The 24,946-nt window shown below is 34.9% G+C and overlaps 4 protein-coding genes across 4 annotated transcripts; 3 read left to right on the forward strand and 1 right to left on the reverse strand.

Annotated features, from left to right (window-relative positions):
• Positions 1-1,835: 1,835 nt before the first annotated feature.
• Positions 1,836-5,671, reverse strand: LOC102808988 (uncharacterized). Its single transcript, XM_085501073.1, has 5 exons — positions 5,554-5,671; positions 4,048-4,190; positions 3,650-3,806; positions 3,210-3,363; positions 1,836-3,016 (listed from the first exon to the last, which is right to left on the reverse strand). The coding sequence occupies exons 3-5, from the start codon at positions 3,763-3,765 to the stop codon at positions 2,879-2,881; spliced, it is 408 nt and encodes a 135-aa protein (XP_085357199.1). The 5' UTR covers positions 3,766-3,806; positions 4,048-4,190; positions 5,554-5,671; the 3' UTR covers positions 1,836-2,878.
• Positions 5,672-6,971: 1,300 nt separating this feature from the next.
• On the forward strand, positions 6,972-10,611 carry LOC146740235 (uncharacterized). The gene is made up of 5 exons (XM_085501072.1): positions 6,972-7,101; positions 8,409-8,551; positions 8,775-8,930; positions 9,218-9,371; positions 9,577-10,611. The coding sequence occupies exons 1-5, from the start codon at positions 7,075-7,077 to the stop codon at positions 9,643-9,645; spliced, it is 549 nt and encodes a 182-aa protein (XP_085357198.1). The 5' UTR covers positions 6,972-7,074; the 3' UTR covers positions 9,646-10,611.
• A 2,496-nt stretch (positions 10,612-13,107) lies between these two features.
• LOC100375201 (uncharacterized) lies at positions 13,108-16,034 on the forward strand. The gene is made up of 5 exons (XM_085501071.1): positions 13,108-13,250; positions 13,717-13,832; positions 14,030-14,185; positions 14,371-14,506; positions 14,681-16,034. Exons 1-5 carry the CDS (start codon positions 13,218-13,220, stop codon positions 14,798-14,800), a joined length of 561 nt encoding a protein of 186 aa, XP_085357197.1. The 5' UTR covers positions 13,108-13,217; the 3' UTR covers positions 14,801-16,034.
• A 3,543-nt stretch (positions 16,035-19,577) lies between these two features.
• LOC102808508 (uncharacterized) lies at positions 19,578-22,510 on the forward strand. Its single transcript, XM_085501070.1, has 5 exons — positions 19,578-19,760; positions 20,242-20,372; positions 20,567-20,722; positions 20,908-21,043; positions 21,162-22,510. Exons 1-5 carry the CDS (start codon positions 19,593-19,595, stop codon positions 21,279-21,281), a joined length of 711 nt encoding a protein of 236 aa, XP_085357196.1. The 5' UTR covers positions 19,578-19,592; the 3' UTR covers positions 21,282-22,510.
• The last annotated feature ends 2,436 nt before the right edge of the window (positions 22,511-24,946 follow it).

Raw genomic sequence — 24,946 nt, forward strand, 5'->3', positions numbered from 1 at the left:
CAACAAACTTTCATACAACATTCATTGTGCTATCAAAGCGTTATAGTCGTCGCACTGCTTATTAGAATTTTTATGTAAACAAACAATGTATTTTACACAAGTTGTGTATGTCGCATGGGACCCAATGCACTTTACTAAAACATAGTATATAGATCTAACGAACCTTTAAAACTCATATTTCAACGAAAAACAAAAGATCTATTAACTATTGGATTATTTTATCATTAATTAATAACTGAAAACAGCCACAGTCAGTGTCCGTGTTATTTCTTGGATGCAGTGACTCATAGGACTGGCGATATTTGCTTGCAAGGTGATGAGTGTTCTTCTTCTGCGAAGATTTTTGCACACTGTTTCTAAAATTTTGATTTGAAACATTCTGTTCATTAAATGGAATAAATATAGCCAATCTAGGCGCATTTGTAAACACATTTGTGAATTAATAATTACAAATAACTGGAACAAATCTTATCCTGAACACCTTTCAGTCTGAATGGTACATTCAGCATTAAATATGCATAGTTGGTTCAACCAATCACATCACATCGCACCAGTGAGTGTGTATATATAGCAAGCAAATTAGTCTGTGAAATGGAACTAAGCAAAGTACTTTTAATTAATAATATCTTCTGCAATCAGTGACTATTACAGTAACATTTAGACACAAAATAAAATAGGAGAGAAAATACAAAATTACGAACATACAAAGAATCTAATTAGTAGATGTCTGACTATGTATACATTGAGTACATGCATAATGAGTTGTTACATTGATACAATTAATGTTGTAACACTGGGAGATTATGGCTAACTATTTAGTTCGAAAGTCAACAAAAAATTATTAGGAAATACATAACATCAACATTTTGGTAAAAAAAAATACTTCAAAAGCGGAAACGAGGGATACTAATATTTTTTGTTCGAATTGCAACATATATATTTCATAATCTTCTTCACAGGCATTTGAATACGGACCAGGATTTGCAATGTGATTTTGTATGCTTCGAATAAAAATTAAATATAACTATTCGTCCAGGAGGTAACTGATTAGGAGAAATTAAAAAATAAATAAGTTCTTAAAATCTGTAAACAATAATAAGTATGAGTTTGTTTTGTCTTATATGCTGCAAACAAATCAAAAAGACATTACAAAAATAATCTGTGAAGTCATAAAAAAATTATACTGCTACGAAAACAGTAGTAAAGTTACCTAACCTATTGATACATCATATCATTAATATGGTGTGACGCAATCAATCTGTCCATACTAAATTATGCATAATAATTTAAAAGCAAATGTACACATTTTTGTGTGGCCACAGTGTCAACTTCACCCAGCAGCAGCAGTAGTCGTAGCCGAGTAATCAATATATCACTGTACAAAATGCATATCTTTTCATCAAGTACTGGGATTATTCTGACTCATGTCTGTTGCACTATTGTAGTCGGACAATATACCATTGTAAGGAAGCAGTAATTGCAAACCCCATTGGTTCTTTACTCCCTTGTTGCACAGTGCAATGTACAATGTCGTATATAAATTCTATTGTCAGAAAGTGACGTTTATTGACGTGTATGAATGACGCTCGAGAAAGGTCATCTAGTTTTGACCCCCTACCATCCATGAATAACAACAGGAGGTTAAATACGGCGCGAGAGTTATCTAAAGACCTCATATCCATGACACGTATTTATTATAAGTTTAAGACAATGGTACCCGATATTTGTCGAAACCTTGAGTGTTGACTTCTTGTTGAGGTTTGTCATTGGGATAAACTCATATTAATTACGCACGCACATATACGTCTTTTATCGTTTTGACGTCACGCATTGAATTAATTTTCAATATACTTGAATTAACCTTTAATAACGTTATGTTTGGAAATATGAAAATGTAATGTTTCAACCTAGTTTCCAGGTGAAAAGCGTAATTTTAAAGCGGGGGAGTCGTGACCCGCGCATGCGTGAGATGGCCATAGCGTGTCATTGTTTATAAACAAACGTCTACCCATGAGCCTTTGCTTTTTTAGCGTGTGTTGTTATCGTCGCTTGAGACTCAATTCCCGCGCGTGCGCAGATGACAACCCTCCCGCTTCAAACTTAGTAAAGTGTTAAACTTTGATTTGGTTTTGGATTTATTAAACAGAAATAATGTTCACCCAGAATCGCATTCACGCATATTGATGAGTATATCACTTAATTGTAGATTCATCTGAATATTTAATTACAATTTGTGCCCCAAAAGCACGTATGTACAATGTTTTGCCATTATGACAAATGTACAACATAGAGTAATGTATAGTAATTCAACATAGTATATTGCGTCACAAAAATATTATATTCAACCCAGTTACATGGATGTGCATATTTATGACATCATGTAATGTTTTCTTGTTAATATTAATGAAATTAATTTGTTAAGATGTTCAAAGGATTCCATGACTTAACTTTGGAGTTCCCACGTATGACGTTGCAGTGATATAATTATAAAACAAGTAAAACGTGATATAATAAACAGTAATAGGGTAAATTATAATGACAACATAACAGATATGACAGATTAAAAAATATATGTGTGTAAATGAGTATTTAACATAATAGTACCTATTCTACAGGGCCAAGAAAAAAAAACATACTACATATGAATTACGTTGTTGTAACCTAATTGGGAAAAAATGGCGGGACAGAATCGGTTATTTAGTACCAGATTTCACACCGGGATTCAGTCAATGAGATGGTTAGATTCAGACTCGTGATATTATAATGTAAACAGAAAATGTTTTTCAAAATTTACACAATTGCGCATGTGTTTTGAATTACGTATCACTAATTAAATTAAATAAATGAAAAAAAATACAATTTTGCTTCAACCTAATAGCTAAAGGTATATATGTATATTGACGAATGTCGCTTCTAATGATAATACAATATAACCAGTCAGATCACACCAGTATTCATATTGGTAACAGAATTTGCTAAACACATTCCACAGAAAATAGATGAAAACAAGATAACCCTGAAATAAATAAATAAATAAATAAATAAATAAATAAATAAATAAATAAATAAATAAATAAATAAATAAATAAATAAATAAATAAATAAATAAATAAATAAATAAATAAATAAATAAATAAATAAATAAATAAATAACATTTAAATGAAAAAGAACGAATAAAAGAAGAATAGATACAAACAAACACACTTACTGGATATCTTTGAACCAACACGTACGGTAATCCAATATAGGGTATACTGAAGACACGTTTTCCATGTAGTTCATTTCGGCTGAACGATTTGTGCTGTAATTTATCATCTTTTTCTGCTTGGTATTGGATTTCTACTAAAGGACTGCCTGTCTCACTGTTAATAAATCATAGTACAAATATATCCATATTACGGCTTATATATTACCCGATGTCTTGGGGAGTACATTCACAGAGTGTATAATTAGAATTACAAACGATATTCTATTTGAAACACCGTCCCACATTTCGCAAATGTGGAAAGCATTTATTGCAATTAATAAATAATCTAAGAAAATTGTGTTCGTATCTGGCTAATTTTACCAGTAATTAATGTATTGCACTTTACTGCATAACATAATCATTATTAAATAACAATAAACTGCTAGCAAAAGGTTTGTTACCTTGGCCGATAGATTTTGGTTACTTTTTGCATGTAATATTCGTAACCCCTTTCCTTATCTATCACACATACAATATCGCCGACTTTCAGATGTTCTTGCTGACCAATGCGTGACATATAACACCAGATCACCAGTATTTAAAACAGAATGTGTACTGCTGTAAATAAAAATACTAGTAAATAAATCGGTGAACAATGTGATTATAAAGTGCAAACATTCATAATTATGTCACGCATTGAAACGTTTATTTGATTTCGTGATTATGAATAGAATCTATAACTGCATCTAACAGACACGATGCATTGCAGTCATGTCGTAGTGGTTAGTTTTTATGCATTGCGTATTATATAAATAAAAACTAAAAATATGAATATTTGATAGATGTAATGATTTAATACCTGGATCCTATGATCGTCAAAGTTTTGAAGTTGCTTGTCATGTGGCAAACGAGACAGTATCCGCAATACACGTAGAACGCATTGGTTATCATCCATCCCATGAATTCAGCAAATTTACCACTGAGATTGTCATTCGAATATCCCTTGAAAGAGGCGATATAAACAAAATTTTAGAGACAGGTCATTTTAACTTGGAATGCTCAAATTGAAAAAAAAACATTGGGACTGACTTACATGGAAATAATCATACATGTATATACGCAAAATCAGTGACAAAACGCACCTTACACGTTTCTAAAACCATATTATTGACAATTTGGTGTTACCCCAAATCAATGAAGTGTTACTGTTATCACGGAGAAATATTCTTCTCCTCTGGGTTTCCCCACATGTGTCAGGGGGAATATCGTCTCGTCTCTCTATCGCGTCCCCTTGAGGTGCGGGATCGGGAAAGTCACTTAAACTTTACAGTCAAATAGACACACACACAACGAAATACGTTTCAACTCTCGTCTTAGTCGGTCAGTCGAGCACTCTATAAAACAGCGCCCTGGGGAAAAGTCCCCAAGACTATCGCATAGCTGACCCAAGACTCTCTCTAGACTGCGTCAAGACTCGCCCCAAGACTCTCTAAGACTCTACTGCGTCTGTCGTGGTGTACTCGCCAAGACCAACTAAAACAACTTTAGTCACTTTCAAAACCTTAACCAATTACAAAGCAGTAAAAAGACTCTAGGGCGTAACCTTCAATCATAAAGCCAATCACACTAAGAACTGAACACGTCATATCTTTTGATTAATCGTTCACTACATTAACTGCGAATACCAACTATCAGAAATAGTAGTCCGAATAGCGACGGTTATCTCGTAATTAGTTCCAAATCACTGAACCAAGTTCCGTCCAGAACCTCAAATGGGCCGAAACAATGACAGACATAACACAGCCATTCACTAGTAATCAGCTACTTAAGTCGATTAACAGATACGTGCAAATAATTTCATCATACTGTATTCGATCATATTTTGTGATATCGTTTTAAGGTAGAGATGCAGTTTATTTGTGAATTCCATTCCCCCTTCAAAATGCGTCCGAACAGTATATTACGGCAAGTGGAACAAAAATAACAAGTCCGCAATTAATATAGATATATAAATTATGCAAAAATAGAAAAGAGTGAACTTTGAGGTCATGCTGTGCGACTTTGAAAGCCGTTAGAGAGATGAGTGGACGCATTTGAATTAGTAGTATACCAAGGTATCCAGTGATGTAATTTCACCCACAAACCACTTTTGCCCAAAAAAACATATTTTTGACCCAAAATCAAAAACGCATTCTGGATATTTAAAATAAAGACAAGTTGTACAAAGTTTGTATAATAAGCTTTCAGAAAATATATAACATGTTAGATATATAATACCATCTTCATTGTCTAATTACTCAATTAAAAAGCAAGCCAAATAAACTGCATCTCTACCTTAACCACATATCCCGCCTGAAATACTCACCCTACTGAGGGAAAACTGTCTGTCCATGTTGAGCAATAATCTAAACGTTAGGAATATTACACCGGCTCTAGTGGTCACAGCAAAACTTCACCCAGTCACCCAGTAGAAACTCTCGAGGCTGAGTGACAAATATACACACAGTATCTGCAGCTAGGCAGCAAAGACGGGGATGTTTCTGACTCATATTTCTATTTTTATATCGTCATAATATGTGATACGCCAATGTGATTGTGCAAGATTTAATCAGTTTACTTTTACGATGTGATTGGCTACTGCATTAAATTTTATTAAGGGACATTCCCTAAGAGTCCAAAAAGAGATTAGTGACTCAGACCTTCCAAGAACACTTACACGTTCAATAGAATGAATGACGTTCGAAAACCCTTTTGGTTATCTAGGATTGACCGAAGTGAAATTATGAGTGTTCATGCTTTTAAGATATAGATGCAGGCTCGTGGGCACTCGGAGTGTTTTTTTTTTTTTTTTTTGCTTTTTCTTACCCAGTCAGGTTGGCTAGATAGTGCTCGAACATACAGTACTCAAAAATCGATTTTAAAATATAGGGAACCGAAGCACGCGTATGTGATTAAAAGTCCCGAAAGTTTGTTCACATTGCTTGTTGATTGACAAGTCACTGTTGATGTTATATGCAACCTTTCACTAACTAACTAACGTAAAATGCTCGGTTAATTGAAAAGAAATCGGCAACGAGATGCTTTTTTTAAACATCGCGGAAAATCACGCACTCGGCGATGCCAGCTTGGTTACCTTATTCGGAAACCCCCTTGTCAGCTAGCATACATATGTAGCGATGTCGCAAAGTACGTTGTACGGCCGTGCTCGGTGACTTCTGGTACTCTAAGAATGAGGGATTTCTAGAGGTCAGGGTTCGTTTATTTTTTACCGACCCGTTTCGTCTGTAGTTGAATGAAACTTGTCTCGATTTACAATAGTTTGCCTTCCATTTCGACTTTTTCGAACCAGCGTTTGAGCGATTGAGTAATAAAAACTGCGAACAGCAGTTGTGTAGCAAAATATTACGGCCCATGTTAACCTGGCCGTCTAACTTCGCACAGTCCATTTCACCGGAGATCGTGAAAAAACGGACACTGGTGCTATTGCTGCCATTGACGTGAATCAATGGTCAATCCTAGATAACCAAAAGGGTTTTCGAACGTCATTCATTCTATTGAACGTGTAAGTGTTCTTGGAAGGTCTGAGTCACTAATCTCTTTTTGGACTCTTAGGGAATTTTCCTTAATAAAATTTAATGCAGTAGCCAATCACATCGTAAAAGTAAACTGATTAAATCTTGCACAATCACATTGGCGTATCACATATTATGACGATATAAAAATAGAAACATGAGTCAGAAACATCCCCGTCTTTGCTGCCAAGCTGCAGATACTGTGTGTATATTTGTCACTCAGCCTCGAAAGTTTCTACTGGGTGACTGGGTGAAGTTTTGCTGTGACCACTAGAGCCGGTGTAATATTCCTAACGTTTAGGTTATTGCTCAACATGGACAGACAGTTTTCCCTCAGTAGGGTGAGTATTTCAGGCGGGATATGAGGTTAAGGTAGAGATGCAGTTTATTTGGCTTGTTTTTTAATTGAGTAATTAGACAATGAAGATGGTATTATATATCTAACATGTTATATATTTTCTGAAAGCTTATTATACAAACTTTGTACAACTTGTCTTTATTTTAAATATCCAGAATGCGTTTTTGATTTTGGGTCAAAAATATGTTTTTTTTTGGGCAAAAGTGGTTTGTGGGTGAAATTACATCACTGGATACCTTGCTATACTACTAATTCAAATGCGTCCACTCATCTCTCTAACGACTTTCAAAGTCGCACAGCATGACCTCAAAGTTCATTCTTTTCTATTTTTGCATAATTTATATATCTATATTAATTGCGGACTTGTTATTTTTGTTCCACTTGCCGTAATATACTGTTCGGACGCATTTTGAACGCATTCTTCGTTTCGACAATGAGCTGTTATCACTGCAAACAATGTTAAATTATTCTTCACATGCTCAGTTTATTTTTTGAGAACAATTATTTAAAAATAAAATCTCTCAGTCAATCAGAATCTCGGATTCACGCCTTCAGGGAAAGTCACGTTTAGACGCTCACATCGATTTTGTTTTTCGTTCGGCGGTCTGATGTCTTCAGTGTAGCTTTTGCCTCTTCTGACATATATCATTCGAATCTTCTTTCTACCTCTCATTCTTTTCACATCACGCAAAATGTAATGATAAAAATAGGAAAAACGCCGAGGAAATATAATGTTTGGTTTGCTAGCGAGTGAGAACTGATTTAATAATAATTGCACATGCGCGTGATTGAATGAACTATGACCCGTACAATCTTGATTTGCATATTGTCAATCAAAGGTCCTGTTATATGCCCACTCATGAAAATTAGGCAATTGGACATAAACATTGCCACGTGTGAGTGTTTTTTTATTTTTAACCAGAAAATAACCAGCAATTTTAACGGTGTTCCAATATGAATTCATTGGTCAAATAGATAACAATCTATATAAAAAACGAAAAAAAAATATTTTTGATTAAAATTCACAAATAAACTGCATCGCTACCTTAAAACGATATCACAAAATATGATCAAATACAGTAACACTTCATTGATTTGGGGTAACACCAAATTGTCAATAATATGGTTTTAGAAACGTATAAGGTGCGTTTTGTGTAAATCACTGATTTTGCGTATATACATGTATGATTATTTCCATGTAAGTCAGTCCCAATGATTTTTTTTTCAATTTGAGCATTCCAAGATAAAATGACCTGTCTCTAAAATTTTGTTTATATCGCCTCTTTCAAGGGATATTCGAATGACAATCTCAGTGGTAAATTTGCTGAATTCATGGGATGGATGATAACCAATGCGTTCTACGTGTATTGCGGATACTGTCTCGTTTGCCACATGACAAGCAACTTCAAAACTTTGACGATCATAGGATCCAGGTATTAAATCATTACATCTATCAAATATTCATATTTTTAGTTTTTATTTATATAATACGCAATGCATAAAAAACTAACCACTATGAGATGACTGCAACATGTTGTGTATGTCTGTCAAATACAGTGATCGATTCTTTTCATTATCACATAAATGTTTCAATGTGTGACATAACAATGGACGTTTGCACTTTATAACATTGTTCACCGATTTATTTATTTATAGCGGTACACATTCTGTTTTAAACACTGGTGATCTGGTGTACATGTCACGCATTGGTCAGCAAGAACATCTGAAAGTCGGCGATATTGTATGTGTGATAGATAAGGAAAGGGGTTACAAATATTACATGCAAAAAGTAACCAAAATCTATCGGCCAAGGTAACAAACCCTTCGCTAGCAGTTTATTGTTATTTGATATTGACCATGTTATGCACTAAAGTGCAATACTTTAATTACTGGTAAAATTAGCCAGAGTTTTCTCAGAACTTTAGATTATTCATTAATTGCAATAAATGCTTTCCACATTTGCGAAATGTGGGGACGGTGTTTCAAATAGAAATATCATTTGTAGTTCTAAATATACGCGTCTGTTAATGTACCCCTCAAAAAATCAGGTAATATATAAGATAAAATACGGATATATTTGTACTATGATTTATTAACAGTGAGATAGGCAGTCCTTTAGTAGAAATCCAATACCAAGCAGAAGGTGATGATAAATTACAGCACAAATCGTTCAGCCGAAATGAACTACATGGAAAACGTGTCTTCAGTATACCCTATATTGGATTACCGTTAGTGTTGGTTCAAAGATATCCAGTAAGTATGTTTGTTTGTCTGTTTGTATCTATTCTACTTTCATTCGTTCTTTTTCATTTAAATTTTATTTATTTATTTATTTATTTATTTATTTATTTATTTATTTATTTATTTATTTATTTATTTATTTATTTATTTATTTATTTATTTATTTATTTATTTATTTATTTATTTATTTATTTATTTATTTATTTATTTATTTCAGGGTTACCTTGTTTTCATCTATTTTCTGTGGAATGTGTTTAGCAAATTCTGCTACCAATATGAAGACTAGTGTGATCTGACTGGTTATATTGTCATATTATTAGAAGCGACATTCGTCAATATATATATACACCTTTAGCTATCGGGTTGAAGCAAAATTGTATTTTTTTTCCATTTAATTAATCAGTGATACGTACAAGTAATTCAAAACGCACGCGCAGTTGTGTAAAATTTGAATAACGTTTTTGTTTACATTATAATATCATGAGTTTGAATCATCTCATTGACTGAAACGCGGTGTGAAATTTGGTACTAAATAACCGATTCTGTCCCGCAAAGTAGGTTACAACAACACCATTCACATGTAGTATGTTTCTTCTGGGCCTTGTTGAATAGGTACTATTATGCTCAATTTAAATATATATATATGTGTGTGTAAATTTTTTAATCTGTCATATCTGTTATGTTGTAATTATAATTTACCCTATTACTGTTTTTTATATCACGTTTTACTTGATTTATAATTATATCACTGCAACGCCTTACGTGGGAACTCCAAAGTTCAGTCATGGCATCCTTTGAACATCTTAACAAATTAATCAACTTCATTAATATTAACAAGAAAACATTACATGATGTCATAAATATGCACATCCATGTGACTGGGTTGAATATAATCTTTTTGTGACGTAATACGCCTGCATATCACGTGTTAGCCTTCAAATATTTTTTGTAAACTATGTTGAATTACTATACATTACTCTATGTTGTACATTTGCCATGATGACAATACATTAACAAGAAAACATTACATGATGTCATAAATATGCACATCCATGTGACTGGGTTGAATATAATCTTTTTGTGACGTAATACGCCTGCATATCACGTGTTAGCCTTCAAATATTTTTTTGTAAACTATGTTGAATTACTATACATTATTCTATGTTGTACATTTGCCATGATGACAATACATTGTACATAAGTGCTTTGGGGCACAAATGGTAATTAAATATTCATATGAATCTACAATTAAGTCATGTACTCATCAATATGCGTGAATGCGATTCTGGGTGAACATTATTTCTGTTTAATAAATCAAAAACCAAATCAAAGTTTAACACTTTACTAAGTTTAAAGCGTGAGGGTCGTCACCTGCGCACGCGCGGGAATTGAGTCTCAAGCTACGATAACAACACACGCTAAAAAAGCAAAGGCTCATGGGTAGACGTTTGTTTATAAACAATGACACTCTACGCTTTTCACCTGGAAACCAGGTCGAAACATTACATTTTCATATTTACAAACATAACGTAATTAGATTAAAAGTTAATTCAAGTATATTGAAAATTAATTCAATGCGTGACGTCAAAACGATGGTAAGACGTATATGTGCGTGCGTAATTAATATGAGTTTATCCCAATGACAAACCTCAACAAGAAGTCAATACTCAAGGTTTCGACAAGTATCGTGTACTATTGTTCTAAACTTATAATAAATACGTGTCATGGATATGAGGTCTTTAGATAACTCTCGCGCCGTATTTAACCTCCTGTTGTTATTCGTGGCTGGTAGGGGGTCAAAGCGAGATGACTTTTCACGAGCGTCATTCATACACGTCACTTCCTGTTAATAGAATTTATATAAGACATTGTAAATTGCATTGTGCAACAAGGGAGTAAAGAACCAATGGTGTTTGCAATTACTGCTTCCTTACAATGGTATATTGTCCGACTACAATAGTGCAACAGACATGAGTCAGAATAATCCCAGTACTTGATGAAAAGATATGCATTTTGTACAGTGATATATTGATTACTCGGCTACGACTACTGCTGCTGCTGGGTGAAGTTGACACTGTGGCCACACAAAAATGTGTACATTTGCTTTTAAATTATTAGGCATAATTTAGTATGGACAGATTGATTGCGTCACACCATATTAATGATATGATGTATGCAATAGGTTAGGTAACTTTACAACTGTTTTCGTAGCAGTATAATTTTTTATGACTTCACAGATTATTTTTGTAATGTCTTTTTGATTTGTTTGCAGCATATAAGACAAAACAAACTCATACTTATTATTGTTTACAGATTCTAATATCTTATATTTATTATTGTTTACAGATTCTAATATCTTATATTTATTATTGTTTACAGATTTTAATATCTTATTTATTTTTTAATTTGTCCCAAGCAGTTACCTCCTGGACGAATAGTTCATATTTAATTTTTATTCGAAGCATACAAAATCACATTGCAAATTCTGCTTCGTATTCAAATGCCTGTGAAAATGATTATGGAATATATTTGTTGTAATTCAAACAAAAACATATTAATATTCCTCGTTTCCGCTTTTGAAGTATTTATTTTTCACCAAAAATGTTGATGTTATGCATTTCCTAATAACTTTGGAACTGAATAGTTAGTCATAATCTTCCAGTGTTACAACAATGTAACAACTCATTATGCATATATCCAATGTTTACATAGGCAGACATATGGTAATTAAATCCTTTGGCAACTCCAAAACGTCAGACAAAGTGACACCGCTATAATTCGTGACAGGTATTTGTGTTGTTTACTTTGCATTGCAACGTATACCCATGTGATCACATGTGTTGTTTACTTTGCATTGCAACGTATACCCATGTGATCAAATGTGTTGTTTACTTTGCATTGCAACGTATACCCATGTGATCAAATGTGTTGTTTACTTTGCATAGCAACGTATACCCATGTGAATCAAATGTGTTGTTTACTTTGCAAAGCAACGTATACCCATGTGATCAAATGTGTTGTTTACTTTGCATAGCAACGTATACCCATGTGATCAAATGTGTTGTTTACTTTGCATTGCAACGTATACCCATGTGATCAAATGTGTTGTTTACTTTGCATAGCAACGTATACCCATGTGATCAAATGTGTTGTTTACTTTGCATAGCAACGTATACCCATGTGAATCAAATGTGTTGTTTACTTTGCAAAGCAACGTATACCCATGTGAATCAAATGTGATGTTTACTTTGCAAAGCAACGCATATCCATGTTTACACCAACTCATTTAAAGCAGGAGAGTCTTCACCTGCGCACGCGCGGGGAATTGAGTCCCAAGCGACGATAAAAACACACGATAAAAACGCTCATTGGTAGACGCTTGTTTGTAAACAATGACACTGCTTTTCCTGGGAATTATTGCAAACACTACAATTGTATTTGTATACGTGTTTTGCAAAGGCTTACTCTACCGTCTCAATCCTGGTCCTCATAATTCGTTCTCCAAGGTCGTTCTAAGGACGTTAATAAACGTCATTCGTAGCTCATATAAATAGCAACACTGAGTTGTATATTCCATGAACTCGTTGGGGATTCCCCTCGTCTATTAAATGTACAAACAATCACACTGATAGCACTGTGCACGTAAACAAAAATAAACCAATAGAATTTGGCCACGATAGTCCTCCTGTACAAAACATAATAAGATTGAACGCAATTAGAAACATGAGTCAGAAAAATCCCCGTTCTTATTGCGGTGTTGCAGAAATTGGGTATCAGTCAGTCGCGAGCTACAGGTACATACGTTCCTGTGATCTCAAGGCTCGTGTATCCGACGACGTTAAACTCAGAGCTAATACCATGGATGGAATCGCGGTGACGCCCAGTACTGTAGTGAGTATAGATTAAACAAACTACAAATACATGAATTGCACATAGGATAATTTATTGTTTCATGGGCGAATTCGGTAATAAGTGGCACAGAGAGATGGAGAAGAGAGCCTCTGCCACCAACAAATTCGAATTTATTTTACGTGACTGATTCACCTTAGGAAATACAGGAGTCTATGCTTGGTTCAGGGCATTGGTGGTTAAATGCGTAAATAATCAAGTCTGTGAATTAGGCTACTAATCAACGTCACAGCAATGTACCGAATTCTATTCAGCAATGTTGCTAACATCGTAGACACATACAAACATTTTAGAACACGGGTAGTTAAACAATTACGACATCATTCAGAATACGAGTTACTATTATTACACATTACCTTCGTAATGCAGCTGTCCTGTGCGTGCCCAGTATAATCAATGTGTTGCCCCATAAGTGACAATTTATATTTTGATGTTATATTTTATCAAGGACTATGCAGATAAATTTGCTGAGTTTGTCGAACGGATGTTCTACCTGTTTGTTGTATATGTGTTCATATGTAGAGTAACGGGAGACTATGTTCCAATCTGTGCGGTAGGCACCAGGTAAGATGACCATGACCATTTCCATACGATTATACGATATAGACAATATAATAGTAGTGTTAATTTGCTTATAATCCTGTTCGAATGTGCAATCGATACATTAACGTTCGCATACAACATTGTATTGTAATGTGCTAGAAATCAAATTTGAATTAATTTCATTATCCAAGGAAAGAATTTTCATTTATTATTTTTAGTGGCCAGCATTCTGTTGTAAGTACTGGTGATCTGATTTTCATGACACCTATTGGTCAGCACTCGCACTTGGACATCGGTGACATTGTTACAGTGAAAGATACCAGAAAATATTATGACTATTACATCCAAAAAGTAACAGACATATATCAGCCAAGGTAACAATCATTTTGAAAAGACGTTCGTGATTTGTGAATTACCCACATAATCCCTTCATTATATGATATTAATAATACTGAGTACAGATAAACAAAGTGTTCAGCTGCCTGTGTTTAGAAATGCAATTGCACGCATTGAATGTGTGGAATGTTATGCCTTTCTAATAATTGTTTTACATATACAGTGTCACGGACATTGACCCTATGGTGGAGATTCAGTACCAACGAGAAGACAGCATACAGCTAGAACGTCGTTGGTTCAAATTGAGTGATATCGTTGGAAGACTTTACTTCAGCGTGTCTTTTCCAACTCAAATGCTGGTACGTACATTCTTTCCGTATTTCTCTCTTTATTTCTTTACTTTTAATTTTTCATATTTATTTATTTATTTATTTATTTATTTATTTATTTATTTATTCATTCATTCACTCATTCATTCATTCATTCATTCATTCATTCATTCATTCATTCATTCATTCATTCATTTATTTCAGGTACTTGTCATTATTATCTTTTTGAATGACATTTTAAATGCTGTCCTATCAAGAGTTCATCTGGGTAAATGTGCCCTATTCTTTGCGACATTGTTGGTTCTCCCTACTTCGGTGGAATAAGTTCATTCTCGATTATAGTACAAGCAGCTTTACAGAATTTGCTATCATAAGTGTATCGAATAAATCCATAAAGAACGCATGTCATGGATTGTGCAAAATCGAGTAGGATACCTGATTTCAGAGGTGGTTTATTGCCATTATATTATACATGTACCAACCTAATTTCAAATGTATTCCCGAGGCATGGAAACAACTTAAACGCATCAAAACTATGGCCAAATGAGATGAAGCATCCTAAACGTTCTACTGGCAACGCGACATTCATTTTTTGGTGTCGTCTGCGTAAGAAAAAATTCTTTGAATTTTCCCGATTTTAGTTGACATCCTCTTGTGTATTGAGGCCTACTTTTATACATTAAAAGCTATTCATTATACCACGGCTAACATAATTTAAAAACACGCCCTCAACCAATCAGAACGACGTAATCGGGAATTTGAAAGGCTGGTATAATATTTACTATGGAGGTATTGAGTGAAGTGACGTCACAGTGAGCAAAATAATTCTACGCAAGTTTTTTTAATATGTATAAAAATTACAATTTTCCAATATTGAACTATATTCCACTTGAAGACTGTTACTAGTGGGAATTTAAATCTGTTCTATAGTGAATATGGCTATTAACCTAAAATTAACATTTGTTTCAAGAAAGAAGAAGATGAGCTGAAAGTTAAATACGATAGAGAACACATTTAATTTATTCCTGTTTTTGATTATGTAAAGTACAATTCCATAGGTTAGTATGACACCCTAGGTTAGTTCCAATACAAGGGAATATAACAGACGTTTGTATATCAATATTATGTAACTCTGATATTATTCTCTGAATAACAACTCGGAATTATATCTCTGACGTGAGTATGTTAATTAGTCTTACATTGATTAAACATAATTTCTTCTCGAATAGAGTACTTTTACTTATGACTACGAGTCTGTATAGATACGTCTTCGAATACTTGAGTATACAGTGCAATACGAAAAAACTTTCTACTCATGTATCAATAATATTAAATACTCAAATGAATATCACTAACTAAATCAAACATTGCATATTTTCATGGCAATTTATGAACACCTTCGCCCAATGCTCACCAGTGGGAGTTTTGAAGGGTGGCCCCTTGCCCAATTTTTTAGGGTGTATTTTTATTGTGTATTTTCCCCACTAGTAGTTATGTCAATGCATGTATTTTATTTCTTTATTGCTGGCTTGTTTTAATAAATTGTCTTACTTATTAATCTGGTATGTAGTGTCTTTACAAATTAAGGTAGCGAGACTATTATTTGTGTTGAAAATTACGAGTTTCACATTATTTATTAATTGATGAAATGCACTATAAACTTTAAATAAAGTCAACATAACATAGAATGTCATGTAAGTTGGTTAAAATGTCCTGCAGGGAAGCAAGACAGCCTCAGTGGTGTTTGCCAAAATTAACAACACAGGTTTAATCTGTGTGCCTATAAGTTTCAAATATTAACTCAAGACAATGTTTATTCGCGACCACTGGTCATGTTGATATTTGCATATCTTTTGTTCCAGTGAGTGCAACAATTAATAACACATGGGGTTCTTCCATATTGAGTTCAGTCGAAAACACAAATATTACCTTCGTGATTCATGATTAATTGTTCTCGCTGCCTAACGGCATGAAAGGTCCGACATAGGGTGATGGGCTGAGCCCACTTTTATTTAACATACATATCAATGACATCAAAAACCATATTGATTCGTCACAAAATGAAATGATTTGCCATGTATTCCTACGCTCTGAAGCGTTGTTCGCTTCTGATCACTCTCCGTCAAACCGGTAACATGAAATCTCGAAAGTATTCGTCGATCACTGTTTACCCTCGCCCGAACCAATGCTGAGATATTTGCAATTACTAGCGAATCACCGGGAACACTCGCCATCCATGTAGAGTTTGTAGACTAGTATTGCAAGAGAAAATATAAACGAAATATATATATTATTAGAAAAAATATACCAATGTCATATACATTTTGGTTTGTTTTTCTAATGGAATGCACATACTGTTGATGAGAGAAAATGCAATTTTTGTGGGTAATAAATGAACTACAAAACAAACACGAGGTAGTGTGGATTCCGAAGACATTTCTAGGATCAATGAGTATAGACGGTACACGGGTTTGCTGCTCAATATCTTTTGGCACGATTTGTATAGGCAAACATTTATACCGATAATAAGTGTAAATAGGTATGGGTGGACTCCACCTGATATTGGGAAACAACCATGGGAAAGCTTCATTTCGAAAAACGGCTTTTGAGTTTGGGATATGTGTATTTGCATTACGTACAATGATAATAACTCAGATGAAATCTGGCAGTAATTTGAGTATGTTGAGGCTGGGGTGAAATATTTGAAAACTATCGTAACTAACTTCTTACAGAAGGAAAAACATATTTTATAGTTGCAATAACGTTGGTAGTACACATGATGTGATCGTAAAATGATGTAAATAAGATAGTAAAGATGCATTCGTATTTGAGCGTAAACATGTAAATAAAATAATGTAGAGACAATGAAGAATTTAAAAAAGACTCAGTTTAGTGGCTACTTTTTTCTCTAAAGTACAGTTTTAATGATATAAATGACTTCTTTTAATGTTTCCCTACAATTTGCATTCATGATGTAAATAAGTTTGTCGCAAATTTCTTTGAATAGAATAGATGTTTCTTTCTTATTTTTATGTATAATTTGCATTCTGTGAACAAATGCGGTTCATCTTCTAATTGGATGCAGTAATTCAATTTCTTATACGTCAAATATATGACAAGTATGGCATTGTCATGTTCAATTGTGTTCAAAAGACGATGCAAGAGTAATAAGGGTAATCGTAAAAGCTGAAGCGATCTTTCGCTTTTCAATGTCTGACAGTTCTGCTGTCCAGGGCTGGCCAAAGCTTTATTAGTGACCGTAGTTGCAGTGCTTGTTTGTTAACACAGTTGAAGTGTGTGCGTTGGAGTCACGTGATAAATAATTGATTTGATGGAATACATGCGAGAGCGTGACTATACATCTTGACTGTGCCATACATTGTAAAATACAATCAAAGGTACAATATTTGACTATAGATGTCACTGAAGGAAACGTCAAAGATTTGAAGTGACAGTTCATTGACTAGTAAATCTGTATGGTCGGATGTTTTTGTATCCCGCCAATTTAAGTAATATTAGTCAATCACATTTTAATGACTCACTCTGTTCCTATGACATCATTATTAACATTATGACAACAAGATGCTAACCATGTAATTTCAAATATTCTAGGAGACTACAAGCACGATGATGCTGTTGTTTCGGTAGACGCGCCCAGCTAGAGTTCACACAGCTCCAATAACCATTGTACACACTTACCCATGTTAAGTGAAGGCAGACAGTGTGGAACTTACACGCCTCGACTTGAAAATTTACTTACTTGACAAACTTACATCGAGAGGCACGGAAGTAGAAGGGCAAAATTAAGATCGTGCATGGCCGGGGTGCATGGACGAGTTTAAAGTACGTCAATCACGAACGTATTTACGACTACGAAGAACAATGGAGTACACCAAGGTCAACTGATCGACACATAGCTGTTGAAATTTAGTGATAGTATAGATAATGTCTAAGGTGTCGTCAGTGGCGGTATCCCTTTGAGCTGGACTTCATTATATTATATTGCGGTGGTATATTGATCTGATAATAAACCACACGTGAACCCAATAAAGTGAAATCATGCACACGTATAATTTTTACTTGAGAATCATGCGAGTGACATCTTGGGGTTGTGAGTTGGTTTGGAATAACATGACAAGCACTCCAGTACGCCACATCATCTCTTTCTCTGCGGAATTCTTGCCTTTACTTTCAAGTTTCTTTAATTAACCAATACAACTGAAGTGTAAGTGCACATTCATTACATTAATTACATCTTTATTAGTCATTATTCTATCAAATCTATTTTATATATCCATAGTCTGAATGACCTCTGAACTAGACTTTTGCCCTCGTAGTTCTCAATCGAATACTTCATCTGCCACCACCCTAATCCGATTCGAATCAACACTCACTGCACATTCTTCTTAACCTGAGCCCCAGACATTTTGCCCAGGGTCCTCTTAACTGCGACAATTAAAATCACTTCCCGTTACGCGGGAGGTCAAAATTCGACGAACTTCCAGGGTATTCCCCACATTCAAATATTCGATTCGTCAATCACACTGCGCAGTTAGTAACCCACTCGGTCTGCATAATTAAAATGAGATAAACAATAGAAACCCGATTAACTCCGTGTTGACCTCTAGTTGCCTGGTTCTCAAGTTTGCAAACAATTGTAAGAGTTTTGAAAATGCAAAAAGAAAAGCATTTCATTATGTAAGAACACACGCTAAAACGCCAAGGCTCACGGGTAGACGCTTGTTTGTAAACAATGACACGCTCCCCGCTTTAAACCGTCGACTGTTTTTCCTGAGAATTATTTCAGACGCTACAATTGTATTTGTATACGTTTTTAGCAAAGGCACGTACTCTACCGTCTCAATCCTGGTCCTCAAAATTCATTCTCCAAGGTCGTTCTAAGGACGTCAATAAACGTCATTCGTAGCTCATATAAATAGCCACAGTGAGATGTATATTCCATGAACTCGTTGGGGATTCCCCTCGTCTATTAAATGTACAACCAATCACACTGATAGCACTGTGCACGTAAACAAAAATAAACCAATAGAATTTGGCCACGATAGTCCTCCTGCAAATTGTACAAAACATAATAAGATTGAGTACTATTAGAAACATGAGTCAGAAAAATCCCCGTTCTTATTGCGGTGTTGCAGAAATTGGGTATCAGTCAGTCGCGAGCTACAGCTACATACGTTCCTGTGATCTCCAGGCTCGTGTATCCGACGACGTTAAACTCAGAGCTAATACCATGGATGGAATCGCGGTGACGCCCAGTACTGTAGTGAGTATAGATTAAACAAACCACAAATACATGAATTGCACATAGGATAATTAATTGTTTCATGGGCGAATTCGGTAATAAGTGGCACAGGGAGATGGAGAAGAGAGCCTCTGCCACCAACAAATTCGAATTTATTTTACGTGACTGATTCACCTTAGGAAATACTGGAGTCTATGCTTGGTTCGGGGAATTCGTGGTTACATCTTTCCAAATTAAATGCGTAAATAATCATGTCTGTGAATTAGGCTACTAATCAACGTCACAGCAATGTACCGAATTCCATTCAGCAATGTTGCTAACATCGTAGACACATAAAAACATTTGAGATCACGGGTAGTTAAACAATTACGACATCATTCAGAATACGAGTTACTATTATTGCACATTACCTTTGTAATGCAGCTGTCCTGTGCGTGCCCAGTATAATCAATGTGTTGCACCATAAGTGACAATTTATATTTTCATGTTATGTTTTATCAAGAACTATGCAGATAAATTTGTTGAGTTTGTCGAACGTTTGTTTACAAGTGTGTTCTACCTGTTTGCTGTATACGTGTTCATATGTAGAGTAAGGGGGGACTATGTTCCATTCATCTATGCAGTAGGCACCAGGTAAGATGACCATTTCCATACGATTATTTGATATAGACAAATATAATAGTAGTGTTAATTTGCTTATAATCCTGTTCGAATGTGCAATCGATACATTAACGTTCGCATACAACATTGTATTGTAATGTGCTAGAAATCAAATTTGAATTAATTTCATTATCCAAGAAAGAATTATTTTCATTTCTTATTTTTAGTGGCCAGCATTCTGTTGTAAGTACTGGTGATCTGATTTTCATGACACCTATTGGTCAGCACTCGCACTTGGACATCGGTGACATTGTTACAGTGAAAGATACCAGAAAATATTATGACTATTACATCCAAAAAGTAACAGACATATATCAGCCAAGGTAACAATCATTTTGAAAAGACGTTCGTGATTTGTGAATTACCCACATAATCCCTTCATTATATGATATTAATAATACTGAGTACAGATAAACAAAGTGTTCAGCTGCCTGTGTTTAGAAATGCAATTGCACGCATTGAATGTGTGGAATGTTATGGCTTTCTAATAATTGTTTTACATTCACAGTGTCACGGACATTGACCCTATGGTGGAGATTCAGTACCAACGAGAAGACAGCATACAACTAGAACGTCGCTGGTTCAAATTGAGTGATATCGTCGGAAGACATTACTTCAGCGTGTCTTTTCCAACTCAAATGCTGGTACGTACATTCTTTCCGTATTTCTCTCTTTATTTCTTTACTTTTAATTTTTCATATTTATTTATTTATTTATTTATTTATTTATTCATTCATTCATTCATTCATTCATTTATTTCAGGTACTTGTCATTATTATCTTTTTGAATGACATTTTAAATGCTGTCCTATCAAGAGTTCATCTGGGTAAATGTGCCCTATTCTTTGCGACATTGTTGGTTCTCCCTACTTCGGTGGAATAAGTTCATTCTCGATTATAGTACAAGCAGCTTTACAGAATTTGCTATCATAAGTGTATCGAATAAATCCATAAAGAACGCATGTCATGGATTGTGCAAAATCGAGTAGGATACCTGATTTCAGAGGTGGTTTATTGCCATTATATTATACCAAACTAATTTCAAATGTATTTCTGAGGCATGGAAACAACTTAAACGCATTAAACTATGCCCACGTTCTATGAAATCTTCTACTGGCAACGCGACATTCATTTTTTGGTGTCGTTTGCGTAAGAAAAATTCTTTGAATTTTCCCGATTTTAGTTGACAGCCGGTTTACCCCACTTGTGTATTGAGGCCTACTTTTATACATTAAAAGCTATTCATTATACCACGGCTAACATAATTAAAAACACGCCCTCAACCAATCAGAACGACGTAATCGGGAATTTGAAAGGCTGGTATAATATTTACAATGGAGGTATTGAGTGAAGTGACGTCACAGTGAGCAAAATAATTTTACGCAAGTTTTTTTTAATATGTATAAAAATTACAATTTTCCAATATTGAACTATATTCCACTTGAAGACTGTTACTAGTGGGAATTTAAATCTGTTCTATAGTGAATATGGCTATTAACCTAAAAGTAACATTTGTTTCAAGAAAGAAGAAGATGAGCTGAAGGTTAAATACGATAAAGAACACATTTAATTTATGCATGTTTTTGATTATGTAAAGTACCATTCCATAGGTTAGTATGACCCCCTAGGTTAGTGCCAGTACAAGGTAATATAACAGACGTTTGTATATCAATATTATGTAACTCTGATATTATTCTCTGTGAATAACAACTCGGAATTATATCTCTGACGTGAGTATGTTAATTAGTCTTACATTGATTAAACATAATTTCTTCTTGAATAGAGTACTTTTACTTATGACTACGAGTCTGTATAGATACGTCTTCGAATACTTGAGTATACAGTGCAATACGAAAAAACTTTCTACTCATGTATCAATAATATTAAATACTCAAATGAATATCACTAACTAAATCAAACATTGCATATTTTCATGGCAATTTATGAACACCTTCGCCCAATGCTCACCAGTGGGAGTTTTGAAGGGTGACCCCTTGCCCAATTTTTTAGGGTGTATTTTTATTGTGTATTTTTCCCACTAGTAGTTATGTCAATGCATGTATTTTATTTCTTTATTGCTGGCTTGTTTTAATAAATTGTCTTACTCATTAATCTGGTGTGTGGTGTTTTTTACAAATTAAGGTAGCAAGACTATTATTTGTGTTGAAAATTACGATTTTCACATTTATTAATCAATTGAAGAAATGCACTATAAACTTTAAATAAAGTCAACATAACATAGAATGTCATGTAAGTTGGTTAAAATGTTGATTTTCTGAAGAAGAGGAGCAATGCAGCATCGGTAGTGTTTGCCAAAATCAACAACACAGGTTTAATCTGTGTGCCTATACGTTTTAAATATTAACTCAACACAAAATTGAATGTTTATTCGCCACCACTCGTTATGTTAATATTTGCATCCCTTTTGTTCTAGTGAGCGCAAACAATTAATATGACATGGGGTCCTTCCATATTGAGGCAGAGTTCGGTCAAAAACACTAATGCTACTACTACTACTACTAGTAGTAGTATCCCTGGTCGTCATATTCATGACAATATTAACGTACTGCGCGATAGCATTGATCTGTCTAACATGTCTAACATCCCTCTTGGCATTGTGGCGCTAGACCAAGAAAAAGCTTTCGACAGAGTCAACCAGTCGTACTTAATAAACACCCTGCAAGCTTTTGGGTTTGGCAACATTTTCATTTCATATATTCAGCTTTTATACCACAATGCAAAGGCATTAATTTGCTGCAATGACTCCCTGATCTCACCACTATCCCTGACAAGGGGGATTAGACAAGGCTGTCCCCTTTCTACCCAGTTGTGTGTTCTTGCCATTGAGCCGCTTCTGAACAAAATCAGAAATGATAGTCAAATTCAGGGTATTGTGATACCGGAAACTGATGGTAAACACTGTAAATTTGCAGCTTATGCGGATGACGTAGAGCTTTTAATCACTCGAAATCAAGATTTCAACAGACTGAACTACTGGTTGCAAATTTATGGGCGCGCATCAAATGCAAAAATTCATTTGAAAAAGACTGAAGGGTTATGGGTTGGTGAGTGGCGTGGCCGCACAGACACACCACTAAATATCAAATGGAACAATACTGGTCTTAAATTACTAGGTGTATACTTGGGGAATGACAGGAACTATACAGACAAAAATTGGGTTGAGTTGGTTCAAAAAGTGGAAAACAAAATTGAATTCTGGTCGCACGGTCGCACTTTGCTTTTGGAATGTCGTATAGGGGGCACACACTTATTATAAACCACATTATTGCATCTCAGTTGCTGTACCGGCTCAACTCATTGTCTCCACCCACTAACACCGTTTGTAACATATAATGTTTACTCGTGAATTTTTTGTGGCAATGCCGTCATTGGATTCCTGCTGAGAAACTTCATCTCGCACTTGATAAAGGAGGTCAAAATGTTGTTGATATTGCTTCAAGCACCAAAGCCATGCGAGTGAATTACATACAGAGATATTTATACGACGACAATGATCACCCGTGTTTCAGATTCACAGATTTTTTTCTATGCAAAGTAGGTAATCTGGCATACACGAAACAACTTTTTGTTACGAAAATTGACTATTCACTTTCAAATGTACCACCATTCTACACTGAGTTATTGCGGTGCTGGAATTGTCTTGACAAGATCCGCAAAATTGATGACACTAATGCTGCGCACCTTTTAGAAGAACCGTTATTCAACAATCCACACACACTCAATTACATTAAACACGACACACATCCGTTTAACCAGTTTGTAACTGCTGGTATCACCAAAATAAAACATTTGTTTAATGAAAACGACAAAGTCTGGTTATCTGCGTCTGATTTGCACAGTTCCGTTAAAACCCGATCTGTGCGTGTTCTACAACAACATATAAACGAGCTTTGTGATGCTATACCTGAAAAGTGGAAACAAACTTTAAACGCGCATACTATTAACAGCCGAGATACTGCGCATGTCACTAGACACTACACTCTTGATTTACACTTTTCTGATGACCTGAACCTGCCACTTTATAAATTTGATAAAGGCAGTGTCTATAAATACATGATCGGTGTTAATCATGCTCGGAATGACACGATTGATACCGTATGGCGTGATATTCTTAGCCTCCCACAAGAAATTAAACCGAACTTTAAAGACTGTTATATTCCCCTTATTTCGAAACAGGAAGGGGACCTACAATGGCGCATCATACATGGTGCATACACAACTGGGATATTTCTGCTCAATATAAAACAATGCACAAACAATAAATGCCCACTCTGTGGCAATCAGGATTCACTCCAACATATATTTTATGAGTGTCCAAACAACAACAACCTCCTTCATAGAGTCAATCAATTGGCTGCCAGTCTCACTAAAAGTCAAACGCCCATTCCGCACTGGTGGTTCGTGGTGTTGCCACCACATAACGCTTCAGACTTTCTGTCTCGCAAAGCTGCAAATCTGTTTTTGTACATAATTTCTATTGCAAAACTGGCAATCCATCTAAGCCGTCGCAACAAACGACAAAACATG

Source organism: Saccoglossus kowalevskii, chromosome 7 (assembly GCF_978046115.1).
Source record: "Saccoglossus kowalevskii chromosome 7, keSacKowa6.1, whole genome shotgun sequence".
Lineage (NCBI taxonomy): Eukaryota > Metazoa > Hemichordata > Enteropneusta > Harrimaniidae > Saccoglossus > Saccoglossus kowalevskii.